At 36.1% G+C, this 27308-nt stretch overlaps 1 protein-coding gene and 1 long non-coding RNA gene across 2 annotated transcripts; one reads left to right on the forward strand and one right to left on the reverse strand.

The window, feature by feature from the left end:
• Positions 1-196: 196 nt before the first annotated feature.
• On the forward strand, positions 197-27037 carry LOC112948850. The gene is made up of 5 exons (XR_003249708.1): positions 197-429; positions 4060-4235; positions 7854-7936; positions 22510-22625; positions 26594-27037. It is a non-coding gene; the product is annotated as an uncharacterized LOC112948850 (long non-coding RNA).
• Positions 23633-25210, reverse strand: FSHB (follicle stimulating hormone subunit beta). The gene is made up of 2 exons (XM_026041182.1): positions 25052-25210; positions 23633-23869 (listed from the first exon to the last, which is right to left on the reverse strand). Exons 1-2 carry the CDS (start codon positions 25208-25210, stop codon positions 23633-23635), a joined length of 396 nt encoding a protein of 131 aa, XP_025896967.1.
• Positions 27038-27308: the final 271 nt, after the last annotated feature.

Genomic DNA, 27308 nt, shown 5'->3' on the forward strand with positions numbered 1-27308 from the left:
CTCAGGAGACGGGAGGGAATCACGTGATCCAAAGGGCAGCCCTTTTTTTTGCTGGCAGTTGGGGACATGCGCCTTTACTCACGTGATTCGGCGGTGGGACTGGCGTGCTGCGCATGCGCGCTGCTTGTGGCGGGAAGGTTTGAGTGGTGGCGCGCGCTCGCGCCGGGCGCCTCGCGAGGAGGTTGTTCCTCTCTCTCTGTCGGTCCCTGTCGCGACAGCCCTAGGCCGTGATAACCACGGCTCACTTGTGCAGGGCTTGCTGCTAGCTAATGAGTGAGGGAAACATGGTGGTCCCTGCGTAGTGCTGCGTGGAAAAGGTGTTGCTGTCTCTGGGGTGATGGTCCCAGAGCTGAGGGACCGTTTTGGTCGTCGCAGGCAGTGGCCTCACGCCTTGGCCTGGTGAATGCATTCAGAAGGGGCCTCCCACAGGTAATGCTCAGCTTTCTGGGTCCAACACATGTGAAGGCCCTTGTTTTGGATTCCTGTGGTACTTGAGGGTAGGGTTTAGGCTGTAGTGAATAAGAACTAGCCAGGTTGTGCCAGCTTCCAGAGAGATTTAAAGTGGAATTTGAAGCTGTGCACCCTTTATCTCCCACAAACCCCACCAAGTCGGGGGAGCAGAGAAGAGCAGCCCCTGAGAAGGCCGCTTAGGTGTGGCAGAGTGCTGGTGGTGCACTGAGTTGCTTCCACATTGTTCTGCAAATGCTGCTAATGCCATTTAATAAGGAATTCCCCAATTACCACACCAGGAAAATTTGGGGGAGTTCTAGGGATTTTAGGGATTTGGGGGGTTTAGGGATTCATGACACTTTCTCATGAATAATGGATCATTCAAGGAAATGCTATGAAATTTTGACTGTTACTTGTTTAGCTGGATAGCTACAAAGTACCCCTCTTGTTATTGCAGGTGGTGCAGCAGTAATGATAATAAATAAAACAGAGGTGTCCTACTGCATGCCTTGAATTTGTAATACAGATGCTAAAATAGCATAAATTATTTTTAAATTATAATGGTGATTGTGATGTTTAAAGAAAATCCTAAGTTACTAGTTAAGCCTAGAGTAAGTCTCAATTTATCTTTTTAGCTAGATAAAAATTATTTTCAAGTACGTTTGTTTAGAACTTTAGAGTTCAGAAGAAAAACCTACAGACAAGAGTATTTTACCTCTGTTCCATTCATTCCTCTGATTCCAGAATGGATTCAAACAAGAATAGGTTAGAGAATGTTATTGCTCATTCCCGACCTCTTCAAAAGGCTAGATAGGCGTTTGAAAATGTTCCCGTAATAAATAAGATGTGATATGTAGGTTTGTTACTCACTGAGCTGCTCTACCTATGGTGGAGCAATATTGCATGTTGTTGGACTCTGACACCACGAAACAGAAAGGATCTCTGAGACCATTCTGTTCCTGTCCACTCAGGCTTGTTCCCAACCATACATCAGTATTTCCCAAACCAATAACTTCAGTAACAATAAGGCCACACAATAAGTCATTCGAGAGCCTTAAGTCTCTCTCCCTAATCATTTGTAACTAATGACTGTCTTTTCTGCAGATTAGAAGAATAAGGAAGATGAATTTCACTTATAGGAAAGGCAGTAAGGGATGACATGAACCAAAAAAAAATATTTTAATGAGCTATAGAAAGCATTAGTAATGGAATAGTGAATAATAGCATGTTCATTACCTGGGGCAAGATACAGTTGATGCATAATATGATAACAGATGACACCAGCTTCTCTTTCTAAACAAGTGACGTCAATACTTTCATGAGTACTCACTGTAAAAATATTTCAGGACTGAACTGTGGTAGTGAGTAATGCCAGTCTGGCTTCACCATATTATATGGGAGAAGGCAGATTGGTTGTGATTCAAACAGCTTTTGAATCTGATTTTATCAGAAGCTTTCTGAAACTGGAGCTAGGGCAGAATCTTGGATTGGCAAATATTAGCTGAGCCTAAAGAAGCTAAATTTGCCTTAAAGGGACCCTGTGGATAGAAATTTTGTAGTCGGCTTAGAAAACAATCTCCAGTAGTTTAAAAAAAAAAAGCTTACTGAAAAGCCTCTGGTTCATTTTTAAGGCATTATGACTGTATTTTCCCATTTACAAAAAAAAAAAAAAAAGGGGGGGGGGGGTAAACAAAGCATAGTGAAGTACCAAAACCATCTGGACTCAAATATTAGCAACAAGAAAGAAGTTTCAAAGGGAGAAATTAGAGAGTTTTCTTTTGTAGTCTGTTATTCATATTACTTTGGCATTACTGATAATAAGACACACAAAATAATATGTTCGATAGAAATGATTTTTTTTTTTTTTTTTTTTTTGCTCTATTGAAATATAAGGCTTCAGGTCAGGAAGTATTTTCATTTATTTCTTTGTCACAGCATTGAAGAGTTGTGTGATGGTTGTCTAAAAACAGTTAGTATCCTATATAAGTGAGTGAGAGTTCTATGTTTACTGCAGTAGGAACTCAGGATTCATAAGCATTGGAATCTAATGCTTTAATCTTTATGTGGCAATAGCAAGATATAGACTATGGCATTTTTTTCCCTCCATCTCACTATTATTAGAAAACCATTCTAAGTTCTATTTATATTTCTTAAGTCATACACTGGCTCAATGTTGACAGACTGAAGTGCTATCATTCAAGGAGGGTGATAAGGCTGACTTCTATTGCTTAGAATAAAATGTGTGGAATTAATGAAGAGGAATAATTCATGAGATGAGATTTTTGAGATACAGGCTGTGACATCAATTTGTATTAAATAAATATGGGAAGAGGCAATGAGGTGTGTGTATTCACTTTTTCAATGCTAATATCAGTCTGTGAGACTAGATTCAGATTTCAGTTTATTCTTGTGTTAAGGTGTAACAGGTTAGTCATCCTGGATTTAGACTCTTCGGTTGATCACATTAGCTTTTATCTATATAAATGAATTGAACCCTAATGGAAGAAAAGCTTTGTATTTAGAAAAGATTTAGAAAATAAATTTATTTAGAAAATAAAGAAAGTCCTGACCTAGATGTCCCTAGACTCAGTAAAAATGCTCTAATTTCTTTTAGTAAGAGCTGTAATTTAAATTTGTTTCTATGCTAGTGCAGGTTGACTCCATCTGACATTTTCGTGTATATATATATATATATAAAAATATAAAATGTGTGTTAAAACTGTTTAGTTGAAGCTTGTGCTGCAAAGAATGTGTATTTTCAAAGTATTTTTCAATAGATTGTGTTGAGGAATTGTAGAAGTCATACTCTAGAGTTCAATCTCGAATCCATTCTGCTTGCTAAGATACATATGTAGTTGCTGAACCTTCTTTTGTGAAGTTGTTTAATCTTTACCCTTTACAAGGAGCTGCAGTTTCATTTTTGAATAAGACATGAATAAATGCATTTTATGGAAATGAGAATGAATGTTGGATTTACCCTTTTGTCTATGTAAGCAAAGCATAAACCCTAAACAGAGCTGCAGACAAGTAGCCCACATAATGAGTTGGTCCTTTTTGTGCACTGGGAAGTGTGATGTCAAGTGCTGTCTTTTAACCAAGAGTCATAAATTAAAGACTAGAAGAACAGTTTCTTTCCCACTATGGCTTAAAGTCGTCAAAGTCTGGATTTTGCCATAAGGCTAGTGGTTGCTTAGAAAGTTCTGTATCACAGTCACTGTTATGTTGTGAGATATGGATATGGAAGTGTGCAGACCCACCTTTCTAAGGCCTGATTGGAGGTGGGTGGTGTTATAATCTGGCATTATTTTGAAGAACATATTTTCAAAATATGGATTTAAGCTTTGACCAACAAATATTTGGGTTCGTATTTTGCTGACTTTTATAGGGCTATCCTGTCAAGATGACAAAAACATACTTAATCCTCCTAACACTTGGATTCTGCTGTCTGTCACAATGAGTCATCTGCCCTACTGGCACCTGACTTTGGGAATGCCTCTTTGGGAATCTTTTGCCCTTTCTAGCCTGTTTTCTTGATATTCTTTATACATTTATTGCCAGCAATGCTCTGTCTCCTCAGTGAAGTCTTCCTTTTTTTTCTGTGCCAAGCAGGCTTTTGGCTCCTGCTTCCCTTCTGCCCCTGTTTGAGAAACTTCCCAGATGATGTAGCAATGAATGTATCATCCTGTTGCTACTACACTGTGTTCTTTGCTTCAAGGCTGAAGAGAATGTGCTTTGAAACATGGATGTCTGCTTCCTCTGGAATCCTTGCAGCATCTCTCTGCCAGGTTTGTATCTCATTAGAAAGCTGCAGTAAATAACATTTTTTTTTTTAAGTTAATCTCTGATGGTGATGATTTGCAACAGAAGGTGGTTTTTTTTKTTTTTTTTKTTTTTTTTTCCCCCCCCCCCCCCCCTCTCTCATCTGTAGAAGTATTGAATTTTTTTTTTTCTGGTTCATAAAGCAGGGACATTTGTGTTTCTTGTTATCAACAACAATCTCATTCAGTCTTTTTTCAGTCTCCTGGAGAACAACTAATATTTATATAGTCCTAACTTCAGTTAGTACTTACTCATTGAAAACAGATTAGGTTAGGTAGTTTAGGGGATTTAGATTTTGACCTTTGCTTAGGGAAAAAAAGTCCTCTCTGTTTAGGTTAATGGAAAATGAAGGTTGTTGATTTGGAAATAGGTCCCTCAAACAGAAATGCGGAAGCTACTGTTTTCCTCCTTGATTTATGCTCAAGTGCTTTTTGCATTGTTTTGTTACCTCTTCCCAATGCATTGTCATGCCTGAGGAAGCAAATAACACAGATGACAAATCCATGTTCGTGAGCAGGCATCAAGTCTGAATGCAAGTGTGGGCTGTTGGATTGTACATTATTCTAGGAGACCTGGTAGGACTCTTTCGTATTAGATAGGAAGACCTAATTTGTGACTGTTCCTCAGCTTTTATTTTTTCTTCTGTAGTGAGAGTATTCTAAGGCTGGCTTAACAGAACACCAAAGTTCAGCAGGAAAAGGAATGGATAGGTCAGTATTTAGGTGTTAGCTGTGTAGCTGCCATAAGGCTTCAGACGTTGGCATGGGCTGTACTTAAGTCCTAGTGTTTGAATCGAATTGCTGGCAGTGATTAGTCATTTAACAGAAACTTTCTATATTAGAGCATCTGTAAAAGGAGATTTTTTCCTGTGGTATTTCTAGACAAGGAAAAGCTTTACAGAAATGGATATACTGGCATAAAAATGTTTCCACTACTGTAGGTAGTGGAAATATATATATTTCCATATATATATGGAAAATGGAAATATATATATATTTCACTTTGCAAAAAGCATGTTTCCCGGAGTGAGTGGCACCTATCTCAACGTTAGCTTGTTACTTAGCAAGAAAGTGCTAGTCGATTTCTCTTGCAATAATAAAACGGAGTTAAAGTTGGGAAGTTGAATGAAGTGCAGTTCCTTAGCAAAGAGGAGTACCTTGGAAATTCCAGGCTAGACTGGTGTCCGTATGAGCGTCTGTGCAAGACTTTGCTGATGCAGTTGTACTAGTAAAATTCATGTGGCAAGCATTTGTTAGTATAGATCATTGTTTTAGTAAATCTTCTTTAGTTGCAAGAATACCTTTGCTTTCTGAATTTGCTGTTCTTAACTGATCAGTTCTGCCACCCTTTCTCAGTTACATTTTCAGAACAGCAAGTCTTGGAATGCTTGTGACAGAAATATTGGTAACTGATTTATTAATTTAACTCTTATAGAATGTTTTATCGAATATAAGGGCACAATATCAAATGGGCTGGTGAAGCTGGGTGTATTTATAAACCCAAACCATGTGATTGGTTCTAGAAAAAATTTCATAAATATTCTTAAATTCTGTAGCATTTTGCTCCATGGTTTGCTGTAGACTGAAGTTTCTAATCAAACTTCTCTCTTAAGTGTAACTATGGGAATTGCCATGGTTTCTGGAAGACTTTATGGAAACATGAAGTGATTGTCCCATGAAACCTTTACTTGAAATCAAATTTATTTATGTCCTTTCTACTTTTACATTGGAGTACTTTTTTCTCTCTAAAACATGGGAGACAGTTGCATTGTCGGGTGGTTAACAGCTCTGAGACAAATTGATGACCTGATGACACTTTGTTTGCCCCAGGATTTCATGCATCATTATGTATTTGGAATGAAAACAACACATTTGTTTGACTGCAACCGATAGGCCTATTAGCGAGTACCTGTGCATGTAGTTGTAGTCCGAATGGAATGTCTCTTTAGCTTGCAAAAGCTCACGAAGAACTGCATATTTTACTAACGAGTGTTAATTTAAAACCTTCAAGTAAACAGTTTTTTATTCAATATCTTTGTCTTTTAGAAAGCAAAAATAGCCAAATGTGTAATAAATGGTGGGTAACAGATTCTGTGTTATTTTCTCCTTGCAAACATGGTAAGCATGTCCAACCTGAGACTTCTTGATGGATGTACTTCAGAGTGTCAAAGCCCTACTTACTAATTATTACCTATTATGCTGGATCTAATCAATTTAAAACGAATCAGTCAATCTGTAGTGAAGTAGGAATTTTCTTCTATATTTCAGAAATGAGAGCAACTGTTTTCTTTATTATGACCAAGCAGACATACTTAGAGGACATTTTGGCTCCCTGTATGCATGATAACAATATATGCTAATGCAAACAGCAATCCTGACAAAAGAAGCCTACTTACTGCTAATCTGAAGTGATGCAATGGTACTATAAAAAGGCATAGAAAAAGCTGCTTATACTTAATTTCAATATTATTTAAGCTTTTTTTGACTTTTTCAAATTACCAATTTTTTGTGCTATGACAGTTTCCTGCTATAAGTAGAGAACAAGGTATCAATATTGTGCAATGTAGCAATGTTGCGCAACATATATTTAAAGCTTATTTATGAAGGGAGGAGAGGATGACCTTCACTGAGGTTCCTTGTTTCTGTTTTCATTCCAAATTTGTGCTGTGTTAATACTGTTGTTATGTAAGAGAATCAGGTTTCCTTGATTAACCAAGTCCATTCACGGTGTTCCACCTCAGTGACATGGCCAACGTGTCTGAGGTGGTTCAAAGAGTCAGTGAGGAGACTCTGCTGACCTCACGCAGTCTTTCCAGGGCTGGTTCACAATCACTGTATACCAAAAATATGCCCCTGTGTGCTGTGGACTGGGGTCCAGTTGTCCAGGTCAAGGGACCTGTGAAAATGAGGGGAAGCTTCTGCCTTGTGTACTTACTACAAGAAAAGCAGGAAGTGTTCCCAGAGCCTGCATTTATGCTAAATAAATTTGGGAGGAATTGAATTGCATACTTTTATATGAAGATATCCATGATTGGGTAATAGCATTAACTGAAGCATGCTAATGAGAAGACTACTCAGATATATGGAAAAGGAGAGGTACAAGGCTGATATTCCAGACATTTAAAATTAATATTGCCCTTTCCTTACACACTTTATTTGATTTTTTTTTTTTCCAGTCTCAGTTCTTCCCAATAGGGAACAAATATTTAGGCCATTTGTCATCTTGAATTCATGTCATTAAGTGTATAAATACACTGCTGGAGCATTTTCTTGTTTCTTTATTTTAATGGTCTATGCTCAAAACATTATTTTCGTTTTATTTGGTTATATGCTTTTCATCCTTTCTGTAATCCATATTCTTGTGCTGATCTAGATATCTTCTGCTTTCTTTCTTGTTATGTGAATTATGTTGATATGACTACTTCATGCTGTTGGTCTGTAATTAGTAGAATATTTGAAATATCTGTTATTATAACTTATATAAATGTGTTTGCTTACTTTGTAATGCTTTCCATTGATTTTGAAAAATTGCTAAGTCCTTTGATAAGTCCTTGGAATATGATATAGCTGTTTGGTTTTGTACAGGTGTCTGAAGTACTGAAGACACAAATCACGTACAAGTGGAGAGTCTAAGAATGTCAATAGAAAGTTCAACAGCTGACAATAAGGTAATGTCTGTAAGAGAATACTCATGTTCACAGAATAGAGTAGTATAAATGGAGTATTTTTTAAATGTATTTTTTATTTATAGTTTTATGATCAACAGAGTATCTTTTGATTTTCTGTAGCATTACCAAAGAAGTAACCACATAACCGTTCTGATTTTGGAGAGTTTTGTTTTTGTAGCTAAATAAAGATGATGCAACAGAAAAATCAGTTATTACAGAATTTCTTAAATTCTGTAACTCTCTCCAAAAGGCTGAAGTGGGCTGACATGATCTGATATCTGATCAGGCTATCTGATATAGCTTTGATTACTTGTCTTGTTAACAAATGCATATTTCTATTATTGTGGTCTGACAGCAGCATAAAATGAATATTTAAAAAATGTTTTTAAATTACTGCATTTATTGTATATTTTCTAGTACAAAAAAATCAGAGTTCAGCTCAAAACTGTCTGGTATTGTACACCTAGTCTGTGATGCACCATTGAAAGATATTGGTCTTTCCTGCCCAGTTTTTGAGGAATTTGAGTTCTTCAAGATTAATTACTTATTTGAAAAAAAGATTCTATATTCAGTTACTTGGATCATTAGCAAATCTGTCACCTGTAATTCACATCAGACTGAATTACACGTAATTCACTGAGTGAATTGCTCAGTGAGAGTAATTAGAGAACTTTAACTCTTTATGTAGATAACTCCTCAAAAAATTAATTTTGTAATACCTTCCCCACTGAGTGGGAGAGACACAAATTGTCAGTGGTTGCATTTTCCCCCTGTAAATCAAGTTCCACCTGGATTGCATATTCAGATCCATCTCAATGTGCATCTAGGCAGTGAGAGCAAATGGAGTTCTTTACTGAAATTCTGTCTTTTCCAATTTTATTTTGTTTACTCATTGGTCTACCATCAATAAGCTTCCATTCTGATATAGAACTCCTGTGTCACTTGCTATGTTAAAAAAAAAAAAAAAAAAAAAAAAGTTAAGCCAAGAATTTAACTGTTTTTCCACTGGTACAAGCAAACAAGTTTTAGAAACCTGTCCAGAAAAATACATTTATAAAATACATTGAGAGGCTAGTTGAAGAAATTCATATCCCAAAACACTACTTTGAATTGTTGAAATTTTATAGTGTCTTGGAAATTCTTAGCTAAAATTGTTATGATATTTTTATGTATTGATATCACTGGTGCTGAAATAGTGGTAAGATATATTTTTATCTGGATTTCAATCTGAGCTTTCTCAAAGACATATGAAAGACCCTAGTATTCAGGCTGATCTTGGCTCATAGGAGTGGTGTCAAGAATTATATAGTGGGGCTGCACTTTTCTGACTGAGGAGAGAATCTTCTGATAAATTCACATTTTTCTGTATTTATCAGATGTCTGTGCACAGAAGTGCATTTTCTTTTGGCAGTCACAAACTCTTTGCAGTGTTTTAACTCCATGAAGTACTCAGAAGCCTCATCTTTGTTCAACGTTTGTTCCCATGAAGTAACTTGTACCCCACACAGTGTTTCATTCTTTCCTTTCCTCTTTGCTGAAGGAGGGAGAAGCAAGTTTTCTGCAGTGAAATATGGTCACTACGTACTGGACTAGGATCAGGGCGAGTATTCTGGAGTTGGATCAGACTTCTATCACCAAGTGCTGTATTTAACATTGCTTTCAGTGTGGCTCTGTGTCCTAGCATAGAATGCTTGTACAATGGAAAGCATTGGAAAATAATGGCAAACAGCTTTCAGAAAACAGAATAAAAATTTTGTAGGGAGTAGGTATTTTTCGCTCACCAGAGAGGATAGCTGTTAAATGGTTTTCTGTTTGTTTGTTTTTTAATTCTGTTTTGTCTTTGTCTTCCAAATAGTGAGTAAGGGAAAAGAAATAATATACTTTGTTAGTCATTTGCCTGGAAATATTACAGCTATCAAGTCAGTTTTGTTATATTGCATGTTCTCTCCAAGCACCAAATTATGTCCAAACTGGTCTTATTTAAGCAGAAGCAGGTGATGCTTGTGCAAAGTTACTCTCTAGGAAAACCTGGGCTTTAGAAAATGTTTTTCTCTGGGAAGTTATAACAGATATTAGGGCAAAAAGAATTTATGCCCAAAGTAAGAAAGATGAAGAGAAGGAGAAAACCACACCTGAGGGGAGACAAAGAGAGGAACACCGGGACTGAGAACTGGATTTGAGATGGACTGTGAATAGAAGATAGAACACAAGGGATGGGGGGGGGGGTGGAAAAAAAAGCATGGAAAGGGAAAGATATAAATGGCAGAAAGGGCAGAAGTAAGACAAATATTAGTAACAGATGTGAGTCCTAAAAGTAGTGCACTTTTTTTCTTTTTTCTCCTTCTAGTAATTTTTCACTTCATAAAATTTCAATGTATGGGAAATCTGGGTTTGGTCATTCTGATAGTCGAGATATACGTTTTTTACAGGGAGAGAACTAAAGTTAAGGTCTTGTCCTCACATTAGGAAGTAAGCACAAGGAAAATCCAGTAAAATGCTTCTTCTTCCCCCTCCAGGTCACAAGGGGACAGTCATTTTCAAGTAGGTAATGCCAAACATCTTTTCTGTTCGTCACTTGTGTGCATTCTCATATTTCTTGTACAAGAATGGATTGGGAAGATGCCTACTCATTCTAGTTCGGCTTGCATACTGAGGAAAGCAAGTTTAAATTGGAATGTAATAATAAGGCGCAGAGCTATAATTTAAAGTTGTTTTGGTATTAGAGGAAACCGAGAATGAGGCTATGGCCTTTATTGAGCTTTTCCCAGTACTTGATGAAACTTGCAAAAAAAGTTACATAACACCTTGTTAATATTAAAATATTGGATGCTCTTAAGGTAAGAAATTTCAAGATTTTTGATTAACTTAATTCTTTAAACATTTACTTTTTGCTTCTGATCATATCAGAAAGAGAAGGCAAGAAGGAGATATATGCTAGTAAAACATGATAGTTCACACAAAAGAGAACATTTTCTAGCAGTTCTATGATTGTTCATTCAACTAAAAAACAGCCTGATCTTAAATGGGTCCAAATACTGTACAAAAAATATGTTTTTAGATGAGAAAAAATGAATCTGCACCAAAAATGAATCTGCTCTTGAGTAGAATATAGGAGCTCTTTGTAAGTCGATAGCAATTGTTGGCAGATTTTTATTTATTTATTTATTTGGTAGTGGTGGAGGAGGAGAGAGAATTATCTCTCTGAATGTGAGAATTTTTGGTAGTCTGTATTTATAGTGAATTATGGTTCACTATGCCAGACTTGTGCCTGTCCCCCCTCCTCTGGTCATCAAAAATGTCACTGAAGGAAAAACGTGAGAATATAAAAGGGACTAAATAAAGGGTTCCTATTTTACAGAAGACCCATTACAGGGATGAAGGTGATATGGAAATACTGATTTAAGATTTTGCTTGCCTTCTGCTCACAGACTTGATCTTCAGTGAATGTTAGGTGTGCGTAACTAGTCACAAGTTGCTCAGCAGAGGTTCTATGAGGGCAAAGTGCTTCTTGGTAGTATCCCAGAGCAACGTGCTTGATTCATCTAAGCTGATAAATCACTGCTCTTCTCTCTGGCAATGCTCATCTGGCAAACCCTTTTTTATCTCAGTTCCTGTTAGCATGAAATGCCATTCTATCTCACTTTGTAAAAGCAAAACATGAGGAGCAGCCTCATCTAGTGGGTTTCTTGTTTCTATTAGATGGTGCTAGTTTTCAAACCAGGTATATTTAAAATTTGAGGGGGGAAAAACGGTGGTGTTAGTCACTTTTGACTGACGTAGGACTAGAGTCCTGGTGTAAGACTTTGACTATTAGGATAAATTTGAGACTATTACAGTCTTTGAGATAGATATGTTTCAATTGTCTGTAGCAAAAAAGCAAGTAATACACTAGAGTGGGGCAGAAAACAGGAAGCATTGTTAACATTGTAGCTAAATGTAGCAGTCAGCAGTGGATATTTATGCAATAGACAAATTAGTTTATTTCTCATAAATCCTGGGAAATGAAGAAAAGCCTAAAGAGGGTTATTAAACAGAGTGAATCTGCAATCAAATATTCAACTCAAATTGCTAAGCCAGGTGGGCTGGGTTTTCAAATACCAGGGACCAGACAATTTGGATGCTGGGGCTGGAATACTTAGGCAAGACTTACCAGTCTTAGCCCACTAATTATATGTTGTCATGCCCATGTAATTATGCTTCCCATTATGTTCCCAATCACTCATTTGAATGTCAAGTGCAGGAGGGAGATAATATCCTCTAATTTATGTTGTTGAAGGGAAAGAAGTGTCAGCACATCATGTCATTTTACTAGAAAGTAATAATGTGGACCCAGTTCTCTTATCTTTCTTCTGTTGCAGTCATTTACAATTATCAAAAGGAGGTTTCAAAGAGGATATACACTGTCTGCTTTATGAGGCTCGTCTTAGATCACGCTGAAGTGGCGGGAAAAGACGACTTCTGTAATTGTTAAGAATGTGTGCCCTAAATAGGCGATTTAAATTTCCTAGTTATTTTTATTAACTTTATAGATACAAATAGGTTCATAAAATCAAAGATTGTAAATTCTAAAGGATATCCTTGTAATGACTCTTTTTTTCCTTGTTTTTTTTTAAGATAACTTCCGTCAAAAACATTTTCATATTGCGATGGACCATATGTCTTAAACCTGTAGTCGTACTTTGTGAATGAGATTATAAAGGATCTACCTATATTTCTGTTACAGGTTTTGCTTTCTCATGTCTGGAATGTGTGTTGTTTTGTATCATTTGCTGCTTTTAAAGGTATATCGTCAAAATGAGATTTTTCTTTCTATTTTTATAATAGCAGGTGAAATTCTAGAGTAGACTTTAGGCATATGCCTAAAACTTCTGTAAAATAAGTGGATTTGCTCTTGTTTAAATACATTTGTTGATGGTACATACTAAGATTCATGTTGTTCATTTGTATGAAAATTCATGATGTATTCCCAAAACGTTATCAGTTAAGGGAAATCTGCTACCTCCAGTGCCAGAGACTTAGCCTTTGTGGAGAAGAAAGATACGTGTATCATCTGAGTCGCCAACCAGATGATTCATGTTGAATTCAGTCCAGTTTGGAAGGGAGAAATTCTCTGAGATAACTAGCATAGATAATTTCTACTGCACTAAGAGCAGCTGGCTACTTTACTCTTGAGTTTCTTCCACAGAAAGCTAGACATGCTGTGCACATCTGGCTTTTTGCACCAACCTTCAATTTACCACTTGCTGGTGTCGTTTGAAAAGAAAGCAGCTAGACATGTTTTCTTTGAAACATGAGATAAGGAAAAAATTGATGTAGACAGCTTCAGACTGGTTTGCAGACTGGCTACCACTAAAAATGTCTTCAAGCCATTTCTTTCCTTCCTTTATACGCTAATTATGGTTTGTTAAACTTCCTTCATCTCTACAGTTCAGAAGATGTTTGGAGCTAAGGCTTTCTCAGAGTTGTCTGATTTGTAATATCGGATTTTTTTGATACTTGGAAAAAGTCGCACAAAACCATCCATGCTGTTAGAATCAGCATTTCATTGAGTACTACAACAGCATGATCCTGAAATGAGAATGTGCCTGCTGCTCGTGTTATGGGGATTTTCAAAACTGCTGAGCAGTGCAACTGTACCAGGGGTGCTGCAGATACACAGCTATTTGTCAGAGTTCTCTTGCTGATGACTGTACTAGCATATCTGCTGCCCTACAGAGCCTAAAAATAAAAGCATTCACATCGGAGGAGTAGGCAGGAGACCTGATAGTCTACTGAGTGTCTTATTAAAAGGATAACTGAAAAATTTTCCTCAAACAAGGCTTTATCCTGGAGTCCAGTGAAGTCAGCAGGTGACTTTGAGTGGATCTGGCCCTCAGTGTTTCAGATGAAAATAACAGTAAAGCAGAAGTTCCCATAGCTGTGTGTTTTCATAGGTATTCCCATCATTTGACCTTTGGAGAAGTAGATGATGTGAACCTATTTTTTAGTGCTATATATTAGTAAGTGTGAGGCTTCTCTGAGGCTACTGGTTTAATCCGCCTAGTAATCTACTGCAGGTTCCATAAACTACTAAATAGTATCACCTCCAATTGAGCACTATGAAATGAATCTGGTTTGTTTTATTCAAAATGAATGAAAGCAAAATTAGATAAATGAGCAAGCAACCTGGAGCCATGTAGTCTGAGGCTTAATTCTCTACCTAGATTTTCTTGCTCAACTTCTGCAGTGTCCTGCTATAGGATTGTGTCAGTCTTCACACATACATTCAAGACTGCTTTGCTGCCAAAGCTTTTTTAGAAGATAGTGCCTTAATCTTGATGATCTGAAATCTTGTGTCATGTTTCTACTGAGGAAGTAGCATGTATCTTTTACATTTGCAATAATTTAAGAAAAGTTTGTTTAAATTTCAAGAGAACACTGAATTACATTGTATTTTTTCATTTAGCATTACTAAATGTTCTTATTAATTGCCAAGAGAGGTTGACTCCCCAATATAGGATTGTATTAAATTTCACTTTTAAATGACATTCTGGACACCCACGAGTCAGCTAGTTTGTTTGTTTGTTTTTAAACAAGCACTTTCTCAGCTAGAGAATTTTTTGGAACTGAGTGAACATCAATGCTCAGGATATAACTGAATAATGATATGTCATAGACTGCTCACCTGCAATGAGCTATATAAAATTCTATGAAGTGAGTCTTCCATATATTCTAAAAGGAAAAAAATAGTTTTTACTGGTATGCATTTTCATTTGCTTTATTTGTTTTCTTATATTGCTTTTGCTACCACAAGTCAGTATGTCTGTTTTCTTACTGTGGGCTGTTTCCAAGTGTTTTTACGAGTACAGAATCCTCCATGAATATAAGCAGGTGCTGTATGTGCCAGTCCCTTATAGTCTTAACATCCTTTCATTTGGTCATGATGCAGTGCCATCTTGTGGACTACTTCTTATATTCCTCTAAGCTAAAATTTTCAGTTTATTCCTGTGTTAGATGGTACTAGAAAGATTCTTAGAAAAAATCTTTTTCATTTGAAAAAGATCTATGCTAAAGTTCAGTGGAAGATTCCTAGGGTAAGATCTCAGTTCACTTAAGTAAGAAGAACTGAGTTCTTATGAATAATGAAGGGATACCTTCTAAAGATACTGTAGTAGTATAGTGATTTTCATATTAAAGTAAAATTGTTGCCATCCTCCTTCCTTGGAAATTGAAGGAAAAATTGTTAGGCAGATTTTGTGCTTTTGGGAATTAGAATATCTGATACTAGAACTGCTACAGAATGTTGGAGTTATTGAAGCAGTTTTCTAGTAGCAGTAGAAACAGAATATGGCCAAATATGTTTTGTGAAGGAAAAAAAAATTCTTTCCACCACTGTGTGTGTTCTCAGGAGTAACGCTTGGAGCTTGTGTTGGAGTGAATGAACTTGTGACAAAGTGATGCATCTTCATTGACACTCAGTTTGTTGGTTGGCTACTGCAATTTGACAGGATAGTTCCCACATACTTGGAGAGGAGGATAAAAAGCCACTTCCCTCAATATTATGTGCCAAACTGCTGGTTGCTCCAGCTGCAGATCACTTAGCTGGCTGCCACTAACAGAATATATTATCCTCAAGGGTTTTTCATTCATATTTATAAATTGTGCCAAGAAAGATTGCTAAAGTCCTGTGCTTTTGAATAAAGTCTGCCAAAAATTAATGAACTATGAAAACAAATTCATTAGCATCAAATGTTTGAAGTAGAATGAAGGTTTCTGGGTAAAGAAAAACAGTAATTTTCTAAAGGATGAAAATGGTAAGTGAAATGTATTGTACTCCGTTTAATAAAGTGTAAACCATTTTGGTAGGTTTCAGTGCATCCTGCTGATGTGTTAATACATTTTGTTAGGATGGTGTGAGATTATGGAAATATTTCTTTTCTGGTTTGAGGCAGAGTTTGACTTCTTTCCTGTTGGAGAGAACCTGAATTGAATAGGGGAAGTGTATCCTTATATACTTACAAATGGCTCGGTTGTTGAGATATGGAGAGACCAGATCCAGTCTTGCTTTTCTTTTTTTCGTTCTGTGTTTGTTTCGCTCTCAGCTCTTCTCACCCCTAGCTCTACCATGGGAATCCTTCCTGTGGTTTTTCTAGTAGTGGGCCTGAAGTGAACTTCATTGAGGTTTCAGCAGGCTTTCCAGTTATCTCCGTTTCTTAAAGAATGGAACTTTATCAATGTAAGCAGAATATGCTAAACTGGAGTAATCTAGAGACCGAGCAGGAAGCAACAGAAGACTGCTCTCAGGGCTGATTAATGCTAAAGATGATGGATGCCAGAACAAGAAATCCAAGTGATGTGTTAAATGTTAAACTCTCAGAAATGCACAATCAATTCAAAACTATACAGATAAGGTCTGTCACCAAAACTAATTCCATGGCATGCTGATTCATCCTGTTTTCTGTCTTCTGAGATGGTTATATTTAAAGGAATGGAGAATTACTTATATTCCTAAAATGTGAAAATGTTTTGGCAAAACAGACATATGTCAACTGACTTATCCACACAAGTATGACAGAGTTAGGCTAATCAGACTTAAAAAATGCTTATTTTTTGACATCTATAGAGACCACTGGCATTTTTTGCATCTTTTTTCCTCATTAAATTGTCATAAAAATATTAAATACAATTCTTTTATCTGAAGTATTTGAAAACAGCATTTTCTAGAAACCAGTCCAACTAAATTTAAATCATTGAGAACTCCTTTGGAACACGTAAGACTGATTTATAACAGCTAAGGATCTGATCCTCAAAGCTGTTTCAAGTGGGATTTATCTTATCTAACTGAACTGACTTAAAGTGAGCCTGGCAACCCAAGGCTTCCTTTATAGTCCATGAAGAAAAACGATCACTTTCAAAAGGTGGTTCAACTGACCTTAAGTGTCTATCTTATTTTGGAGACTGATCTCTCAGTCTCTTCTATGTATAGATTCATTATTTGCTGAGTGAATAAAAAACTCAGTTATACATATCTAAAGTTAGGTGAGATATATTTTCAGATCATGTGTGTTTCTTATTCTACTTCATGGTAGAGATGTGAGCTATTGATGATAGTACTGGTGCTGCCAGTAAAAACACTCAATTTTTATGAGAAGAATTACAGTAACCTTTTATAGCTTGATATATTCCTCATATCTTCTTTTAAGTGTTGCTACATCAAAGTTATAGGTTGGTTAGGATATTTAGAAAAAGTCTGGGACTTGTGGGATGTTGTACTTAACAGTTTTAGTGGAATCAATCTGTAGTTCTCAACATAGCTTGCTAATGAGTGTTTATTAGTATTTGCCTTACTAAATATGCCTTACTAAAATGGCAGTACTGCTGTTCATGCTCTACAAAAAATAGGTGTCTAGATTGTGCATAGGTAGGAGTTGATGTGATTATACTTTTGCATTGACTTTGAACTAGACATCACAGTGTATTGTGGTTTCAAGTTCGAGACATAATAATCCAAGTATAGGAACACATCCAGATACTGCAGATCAGAATCTACTTATTTTAAGGCTAGATTGCATAAATAAAACCAATCTGGTAAAGCAATACACTGGTGTAATTCAGCCTTCTACCTAAAGCATTAGATCGCATGCGATTTAGCTTCTTTATATATATATATATATATATATATATATATATGTATATAAAAAAATAATGTATGTATTCTAAAACCTGTTCTAAAAGGAGCACACTGAAGAAATTTTATTGATTGGACTGGGTCTGTAGCTTGACAGCTGTCTTTGGGACTGTTTTTAAGTGGGACAAAGTTAATTTTAGGCTGCCTTTATTCTTTATTTTTTTTAAGTTAGCTTTGTTAATGCCTTTTTCATTATCTTATAATTTTGATCAGGAGTTTCCATACCATTACATCAAGGTCACTATATAAAATCACGCTGTGCTTTCTGTATTCATTCCCAGGCTCTTCAGAGCATCTGTATGTTTTTACCAATCCTATATAACGAGAGAGATGGTGAAATAATGAAGACTAAGATTATAGTTCAATGAAACTTGAAATGTAAATACCTAGAGCTGTGTATCTTCTGTGTCTTCAAATGTAGATTTTTCTAGAAAAGCAGAAAGAAAGCTTGATGTTCACAGTTCTTGCTGAAAGCCTTTTGGTAATGCTATATTACCTTATGTGCCTTGAATGCCAATATCTTAAAGTGTTTTAAGGGTTAGCCTTATATTCAGGCAATACCTCTTTCTATAGTGTTCAACATAAGTTAGCATAACAATATAATCCTAAAATATTAGAGCTATATTTTTTTCTCATACACAAATTATACCTCTGAGCAGGAGAGGGGTAAAAAGTTAGAAAAAAAGAAAAGTTCAACAAATTAGACCATAAGTGTGAAGACCTTAGCTCTTGTATCTTAAGGTTGTTATGTGAAGGAAAACCAGTGGTTAATGACTAAAGCATAGGTAGATAATTCTTTCTCTTTCCCGCCTACACGTTTTGGGACACTGACATTTCATTTCTTGAAAGTATGTCCTTTCTCTAACCCCGTGGCTGTCTAGTTTGCTGTATTTCCCAGAGACTGCAGCCTTGTGAGCTGTTGTAGTGTCTATCAGCGTAAGTCATACTGAAAGACCAAGGTTTTGATAGCTAATATTAATAACATAAATTGAAGAGAAACATGAGATATACAGAAAAAGTTTATTGCTCCCATCCTGAATAAAGAAGAGCTGCTGATTTCAAGGCTATCACTTCCAAATCAATTATTCAGATTAACTACTCAGCTATTTCTTTGACAGTTTTAGCAATGATATTAGTTCCTTGTATTTTTAAAGAAGGTGAAGTGTGTGGCTAGATATTGAATATTGACAGGCAAAATGGACTTACTGAGATAGAAATTGGATTATTATGCCATAGTCAACTGCCTTTGTTCCTTTGTTCAAAAAGCCCATAGGAAGAGTAGCCTGAAACTCACTTACATCATTCTGAGTCCTAGAGTTGCTCTTTTAGGTCAGAATTGTCTAAGAATTTGTTGATGACTAAAATTCTCATAACTTATGTCAGAGAAGACATTTACATTTCATGCTTAAATTTTATGAGCCCAGTTATAAGCCAAAATCACAAAGGAAAGTATTAACTCATTTTAAACTAGGAAGAATGATTTATAGAACTTAAATTGGGAATGAGAGCAGACCATTGGCAATGATTAGGCAAAGTTATGCTGAGACTTTATCAGTGACTTCAAAAAAGCGTGTACTTTCTGCCTAAAAGGTGGTTGGGATTAAGCAATCGTTTCGATTATTTGTGCTATGAATACGGTTGTGGCACTTCATGTTCCTGTCTTGATGTCTGGAGAGCTTGAAGTACGACTGCCATATGCTCATAAGATCAAGGCCAAACTGTCTGCTTAATAAATTATAGGTGAGTAGTAATTCACTCAAAGATGTGACAACAGAGGTAATTAGTCTTCATGTAGTTTATCTATACATCTGAGTATTTGAATGAATCCTGTTGAATCCTATGTTATTGTCCCTCCTAAAGAGCTCTAAGGTACGACTCAGCATGTATGTACTCCTTTACCACTCACAGAAGAGTTATAGATACTGTTTTTTCAGGGTCATGAGAAAATAGATAATTTTGCTTAGCTAGGGGAGCATAACAGTAAAGATACTTCAGGATATTTTAATTTTTACGTCCTGAAAAACATGAAGTTTCTCTAAAAAGTTGGTCTTTTCAAGAGCTTACTTTTGGAATTAGAATTAATATTCAGTTTCTGATAAGTTCAGTGTTGGCAAAATAGTTCTACTGAAGTTGAAAAACTTACCTATCAATTTCAGTGGGCAGACTTAAGCACATGATGGGAACCTTTGAAAATCTCCTTCTGAATCTTAAGAGTATGTCTAAAAAGCATTCCCACTAATTTAACAGCATATTATATACTAAGACTTTGCCTCTTGAGAGAATTGCCATCTATTTGTCGTGACAGAAGTAGATAAGTAACATATAAACTATAAATTACTCTTAAACATTTTTCTGAAATAATAATCCAAAACAGATTTAGACCTCAAACTACCATAATATTTATGGCGTGCAGAGATCCTTACTAGAGATTTTAGAAGGAAAAAAAAAAAAAGATGCATAAGTAAGTTAAAGAAATGGTTATTGGGCATTGTGCAGAAAGCATGTTTTGAGGAAAACAAAGTCAAAATCTGTCTGACAAACTACTGAAAGTAGCCAAAGATCTCTTCAGGTCCAGGCAGCCTGGGAAGGATTTTATTGAAATTACTGTTAATAAAATGTTTGCAGTCAGTCTACAGAAAAAAAACAAATGTTGAGTTAGCATTATTTGGAATTAATTCCACACCTGGATACAAGACCAACTCTAATCTACACATAATTGCATGCCTGTATTCAAAGCTTATTGATATTATCAGAAATATTTATTGTTGACATGTACTCAATTGTCCTTTATAGGTATGCAGAGATATAGATATTCCCTCTGGGGAATTGCTTATGATCAGAAGATGATGATAAATTTAAAAAGTTTCTGCTTCCTTATTGGTATTTGAGGGGATGAGGGGGAGAGGAAGAAGATTTTGCTGTATGATTGCATATCTTTGCAAAGTTTCAAGAAAGATTCCGGTGATTCACATCTAGGTTCTGGACAGGGAGGTTAAGAGAGTATTTGAAAAACGTATTTCAAGCACCTTGCTTGAAGCTGTTGGTGCTTGTATGGAAAGCATTTTTTCTTTATATTTTGAATCTCAAGTTTTGGCATCTAACTCTGCTCTGGTGCCTAAGATGTGTGAAAGAGAGGGAAGGGAGAGTCTGGAGGCCTGCAGTGACTCCTTGCTGGGTTTGCTTTTGTTCGTGCTCTGATACTGACATCTGCTCTTTCGGCTGTGTTAGTTACCCTAGGTACCCTGTCAGCTACACTTCCAGGACTCAAGTTCTGACTAGATTCCTTAGCAGAATAAAAAATGATTGGTTGCATTTCCCATTGATTAATTGTGATCTGTATAATTTTTGTGTTTATGGACAAGCTAGTTTATAAGACACCGGTGTGGACACAGCTACAGAGTGGGTCTAATTCCTATAGTTTAAGAAAGATATTTGCTAATAACTTGGGTTCGATCCACAATTCTCTTGTGTTAAAATTACATAGTATTTCCTTGTAGCATTAATAAACTATAGCAGTCCATTATTTCAAGTAATGAGACTCATATTTTGCCTGTTAAGGCAATGCAAATATCACTAAGATAGACATGGTATTAATTACATGAGCAACCTAATGGTAGTTGGGGAAAAAAGTGTCATTTAAAACATAATAAATTACACAGACTATAAAATTTAATTGGCCTATTAAGGAAGAACAACATAACAGAAGAGAAACAATTATTTTTATTCCAAAAGGCACAACATAAGATACAGTTTCTTTTTGCAGATGTATTTTGAAAACCAATATTTTTCTGTATCTTTTTCTTGCTAGCTACTATCCATTTTGCAATTGTTTTTCAAACAATTGTTATCTAGAAAGGAATAATTCCTGACATGAAGAGTATGTTTGATTTTAATTGAAGTCAGCTCCTCTGTAGAACTGAGATAAGTGAGAGGAAATCTTATTTACATATTTTACTACTCACTAGGCTGAAGGAAATGTCTATGGTAATGAATTTTATAAATAAAATAATATTAAGAAAACTATAGTGTTTCAGTAGAAAAAAAATATGAAATAAGTTAAAATACTTATACTGAGAGATCCAGAGTAACAAACATAAACTTCCCTTAAACGTGTAAAGGATTTTTAAGCTATCATGTCAGCTGGTAATGTCCTAGAGCAATAGTGTTGGAATGCACCTCAGGAGGTCATCTACTTCATTCCCTTGCCTCGTGACAGGTGGGCTGTGCCTCTGTCATTCTCATTAGATGTTTGACCTGTTCTTGAATGTCCGTGATAGGTGGTACTCTACAGGCTTCTCTACTCCACTGACAACTTCAATGTTTAGTAGTCTTTAGCTTTAGGAAGTTTCTGTTAATGACTACTCTGAATCTTTCGCTAGTTGTTCCTTTCACTATGAGGATGAGGAACCGACTATTCCTTTTCTCTTTATAACAGTCTTCAAGTGTAAAAGGCTCTCATCTGGTCCCAACTATGTTTAAGTCTTTTTCTCCTAAGTCCTCTTTTTTAGTCTACTCTTCTGTGGACTTTCTTCAAGTTTTCTGTGTCTTTATGGTTGGGTTTGATGAACTTGAATGTCTTTTCCAACTGTTATGATTCAACTTCTGTGTCCAAAAACTCAGCTGATGCCCTTCTAGTATTGAATGGAGTGGCAGCATTACTTTGTCTTATAGACTTCTGTGTTAGACTTTTCCACAGCAGTGTGATACTGGGGACTCATCCTTAGCTTGTATAACTCCCCCAGTCTTTTGTGCAGAAGTGCTCCTCAACTGGCTGTTCTCCAGTCTGTTTGTGAAGAAAATTGTTTCGGCTGAAGAGCAATATCTTCTTTTTTTGTGATGGAATTTCATTCTTTCGTGTTTAGATAATTTCTGCAGTATCTTAAGATAATTTTCCATTCTGTTTCAGTGCTCCAGCTTGCTCTCAGTCCATCTCAACTTCATACTGCTTGCTGCAGAATTAGATTTCAGTAGAATTCAACCTACTTCTGCTCTTGGAGGGAACTACTAAGAACTACTTTTAAGGTATGTTAACATACCAAGTTTGCACTGTCTTGATCAGGTGCCTTTAAATTCATTGTGAAATCATTTGTGAGAATCTACATTAAGTAATGTTAAAATAAACTTGAATTTTAAATTCTATTTCATGAAGAGAAGAAATATGGTGTTTCTCATAAGATACATAGCAAAGCTGACAAAATTGCTTAAACAACATGACATATTTTTGCACAGGTGAAAATAGCAAGCTCACAGCTGAGCATTCTCTTTCTTAAAGCTTCAAGTTAGCCAGGTAGGAAATAGGGAGTATGTCTTTTGTGTTATTCTGATCCCCAAGACCGAGCTAACAAGCCTTACTGATAGGGCACAGAGGTTCAGGTAACATTCAACATTTCAACATAGGACTTTGGCTCCTAAGTTGCTTAAAAAAAAAAAAAAAAAAAAAGCATTACTCTGGATTTTGGCTCTGAAACATTGAAACAAACATGCTGTTGTTTATAGAGCATAATGACTATATGGAATATTTTGTGGAAAAAGGCCTCATCTAAAAGAAGTTTACAGTCTAACAGTTGTCAAGGAAGGGCACAGATGTTGGTTGTTAAAGTGCTGTAAGGCTTTTCAAAAAAAAAAAAAAACAAGTGAGATCTATGAAGAGACAGAAAAAGGGTGAAAACATGGAAGGTTGGGAACTTTTTAAAAGCCTATAGGATATCATAAAATAGTGAACTAGGTTAAATAAAGAAATTTGAAGAATGCGAGTGAAATAGAGCAAAAGAGGAGACAGAAGCAGAAAACCAGAAGCTGAGCCCTATAGCCCTATGAAAATGATTTGAAGGAAGCTAGTTGATGGTAGAGGTAAGAGAGGGAGGCCTGAAGAGAAGTTTAGTCAGTAGCTTTTGGCCTTAAGGCTTTGTTTCAAACTTGAAACTTCAAAGTTTCTAAAGAGCCTTGCCTATTATGTCCCCCTTCAAGCCCATTCAGTAAACGTAAAATATTTAAAGCAAATGAAACCAAACTGCCACCTCGAGTGCCCGTCATTGATTGCTTCCGTTCTGACTGAAGGAGCAGTAGGATGGTCCCAGTCCCCGCACAGTGCAGTCAGTGCTGTCTGTGTCACAGGTCTCACAGTGGCACCCTGTAGCTACTGGGTAAGTATACAAAGATTCGGCATGGCCAGCACAGCCAGGGATCTTCACAGTTTCATACACAACCTCCTTGAAGGTACATGTTTGCTGAACAGATGATACTGGTGGGTACTTATATACTGGATCCTGAAAATTACAAAAAAAGAAAACTTTTCAACAATTTGCCAAGGAGTAAGCAATCTAATTTTTCATTAAAGAAAAAAACTCTGATGTCAAAATTAAACCAATAAAATCAAAAAGCTCTGGAGCAGCTTTTATAAGTGTACTTAAGAATTTTAGATATCTCCTTTCAGTAAAATTCTGTGTCAGAGCCAGATAAGCCTGCAGATTAGTGGCTTGAATCTTCAAATTATTTCCTATTGTAAAAGCAGAGAAATCTACAGAGTGATGTCCGTTTTGTTATATCTGCTTGCAACCACAAATTGAACAGAAGGCAAAGATCCAGATTAACATACATCCAACTGCAGTTACTCCATATAAGCATAATAAAATTTATGAATTATGATTACTGATTCTTGTCAGTACTCAGCACAAAATATAAAATTTTATATGTCGTCACCTGATACAGTATTGAAGTTTGTACTCTGAAACATAGTTTATCAAATTTATATACATTATCTCTTTAAATTCAAGCTAATAGGATTACATTCTCATCTCAGCAGTACAGGAGCAGTTCCCAGGGACTATTGTGAGCTAGCTGTCTACAAAGGAATAAGATTCTCTATAAATTACGTCAGATGCTGCATATACTGGGGATTACAGGATGTGCTGATTTTATTGGAATTCAGGGACACAGAAGGAACCACAGGTTTGGAGGTGCCTAACTTCACTGTAATGTATGCACCTAAATTTCTTTACCACAGTTTTTAATGAACTGACAGAATGACTGATGCGTTCTGAAAATACCCTGTCAAATTGTATGTCATAAAATGTATTTTTTCAAGAGGCTTTGAAAATATCATAATATACCTCATGATGTGTTTACATATGCCATGAGGAACACAATTTTATGTAGCTTTCAAACCAAGTTGAAAGATGTTTTTTTCTTGTTTGTTGCTTTGCATAATCTATAACTAAGAATCCAAGGTGTATATAGTCATGTAAAAGTCTAAATTTTACTTGCATCCTCTCATCCTTCTCTGAAATAACCTGTATTTCTACTTTCTTATTAGATAGCTCAACAGCTACTAAACTTATTTCACAAGGCTTACCCTGCCCATATATTCGTTATAAGCTGTTGAAACACATTTGAACAATGCTTTGCAATAATGAATTCCTTGTCTTGAATTTTAAACTTAGGATTCTCACCCTTGTGAAGCAGTATCCTGAGCACCATGTGGCATTCACAGTAATGCAAAATTCACATTCTTCTCTTTCTATTGCTATGGTGATATTGGTGAGCTCACAGGTATTGCAGCAGATTGCTTTCCAGCAGAAGAGCAGCACGTAACAGTTAACCGTCTTCATCCTGTGTATAAAGCAGAAAATGCATTTTTACTGGAGAAAAATGGAATTATTTTCAACAAGAATTATTTCTAGAAAGGAGCAGAAGCTGAGTCTTCATGTTATCCTCAAGTATATCTATCAGCAAACTTTAAAAAATGAGTGAGCATTGAGAAGAGAGGAACAAATAGTTTGCAAATCTATCTGTGGTTGTTAAAGTAGCTTGTTTTTTTCCTAAATGACTTCAAGTATCCTATGCAGAATAATCATCAAATCATCTAAGCAACATACCATTTTCAGTCAAGTATTTTTACTAAGTTTCTATACAGAGAATGTATCCTATCTTTTATGGAAAAAAAAAAAGAAGCAAGAGCAAAAGGTATATTTTTAAAAAATAATTAATTGCATATGATGTTTACAGTTCAAAAGATGTCTTCTAATGTAAGGCATGATGAGAACTTACCTGTATTCTCCTTGCTTGCCAGCTAAGAGCTGTGGTGAAAAGCAAGCCTGGGTTGCCTTTTATACTGAATCATCTGTAACTTATACCTTGAGGATTTGCAGTGTATTAATGAAGCAATCATTTGTTTGGTACTTGGTGAAAGAGGATTAATGTTCAGCCAGACAGTCGGATCAAGCCTTGTTAAGAGGGGAAAAAAGAAAAACAAAACACATTCAGGAAATAGTGGTGAAGGTTACTTTCTTAATGTCTTTCTGGATTTGATCCAATGGTCCTTAGAAATTATTGGGCATTCTGCAAATTGGAAATTGTTTTAGAAGCTTATTTTTGGATATAAAAGTTCACACGTGCTAACTATATTTTAAAGCAACGACTAAATTGGTATGCTGGAATGTGAGCTTGTCCTTAGATCATCTACAGCAGAGATGCTGCCAGAGTGTTTCTAGGCCAACAACTAGGTTTCTGAGTTTTTCGGAATACCTATCTTAACTACTATTTTTTTCGATTACTTTATCCAGTGGGATGCATATATGGTGGTTTATTGTTCTGTTATCCAAGTAAGGTTGCAATAGCAGATCTGGTAAGCCATGGGTAACATGACTTTTTCTCTTTATTCCTTAAGCACCACTGTAGCCTTAGCAGTTCAGATATCTATTCCAGTATAGGCAGTTCTGATACCAGTCTCTGTCACTTTTTTTAACCTATTGAGAGGATGTCTGTATTGTAGAAAGAGACTCTAAAGATATAATGAGGTTCCAGATCTGTGGGGTTTCTTTCTATCTGTGATCTCACTTCAAGTATCCTTGTGCTACAAGGAAAATACTGTTTCTAGTATGTCTAACAAACAACAATGCAAGCTCAACTTGAATGCATTCTCTGCTTGCTCACTATGATCAAAGATTGTCAGTGTTCCACTTCTCATTGCCCTTCTTTCTTTTTTTCCCCAGGTTGGTTGCAAGTGTCCCCGTCACTGGAACACTGACAAAGAAGCAGATTTGATCACTCTTGGCGAAAATGACTCATGGTAGCACTGTGTTTACTAGCGTCTGCGCCCAGAACAGCCAGTCTTGCTTTATTATGACTATTCTGCTATGGTCAGTCTGACTTTTACAGAAATCCATCCACAAAAGACAACTAGGCAAGGACATACAGTTAAAAGCACTTTATCACGAAAAATTCTCATATATTTATTAGTTGTCCTACAAACTGGATACTTTTCATGACTTTAACAGATGAACCGTTTGAATGTCTTGCACTTTGCCCTGACAGGACAGCTGTCCCAATTCCCGTTTACTTTGTACTACCTATGTGTTGTTAATGAATTTTCTGTCTGCACCAGAGTTAGAAGGTGATGGCAAATTTTCTCTGGATGTCTCCTCTCTTTATAGTTTTGTCTAAAGGAAAACAGACTGATTAAAAGTGTAAAGAAGTCATGGAAGCAGATATCTGCCTCTTTCCTAATATAAATTTTATGATTATTTGATAATGGACTTCTCTATTGAAAGTATTCTTTAAGACAGTTTTAAAGATTCTTAAAAGAATTTATTCATTACATTTCTAGGGGTTAGGACAGTTGAATTGGTATCTTTAGAGTACAAAGATTATAATATACTTGAGAATCTGGTCTAGGAATCTCTAAGTAGGATCAGTGCTTTATTTTTA

This window comes from Nothoprocta perdicaria, unplaced genomic scaffold (genome assembly GCF_003342845.1).
Source record: "Nothoprocta perdicaria isolate Ctin4 unplaced genomic scaffold, notPer1 scaffold_28, whole genome shotgun sequence".
Lineage (NCBI taxonomy): Eukaryota > Metazoa > Chordata > Aves > Tinamiformes > Tinamidae > Nothoprocta > Nothoprocta perdicaria.

Coding starts and splice junctions, on each gene's coding strand:
- FSHB (XM_026041182.1), bottom strand. CDS start 25,210: ATGAAGACGGTTAACTGTTACGTGCTGCTCTTCTGCTGGAAAGCAATC. Junction 23,870..25,051: donor CAGGATACTGCTTCACAAGG/GTGAGAATCCTA, acceptor TGTAATTTTCAG/GATCCAGTATATAAGTACCC.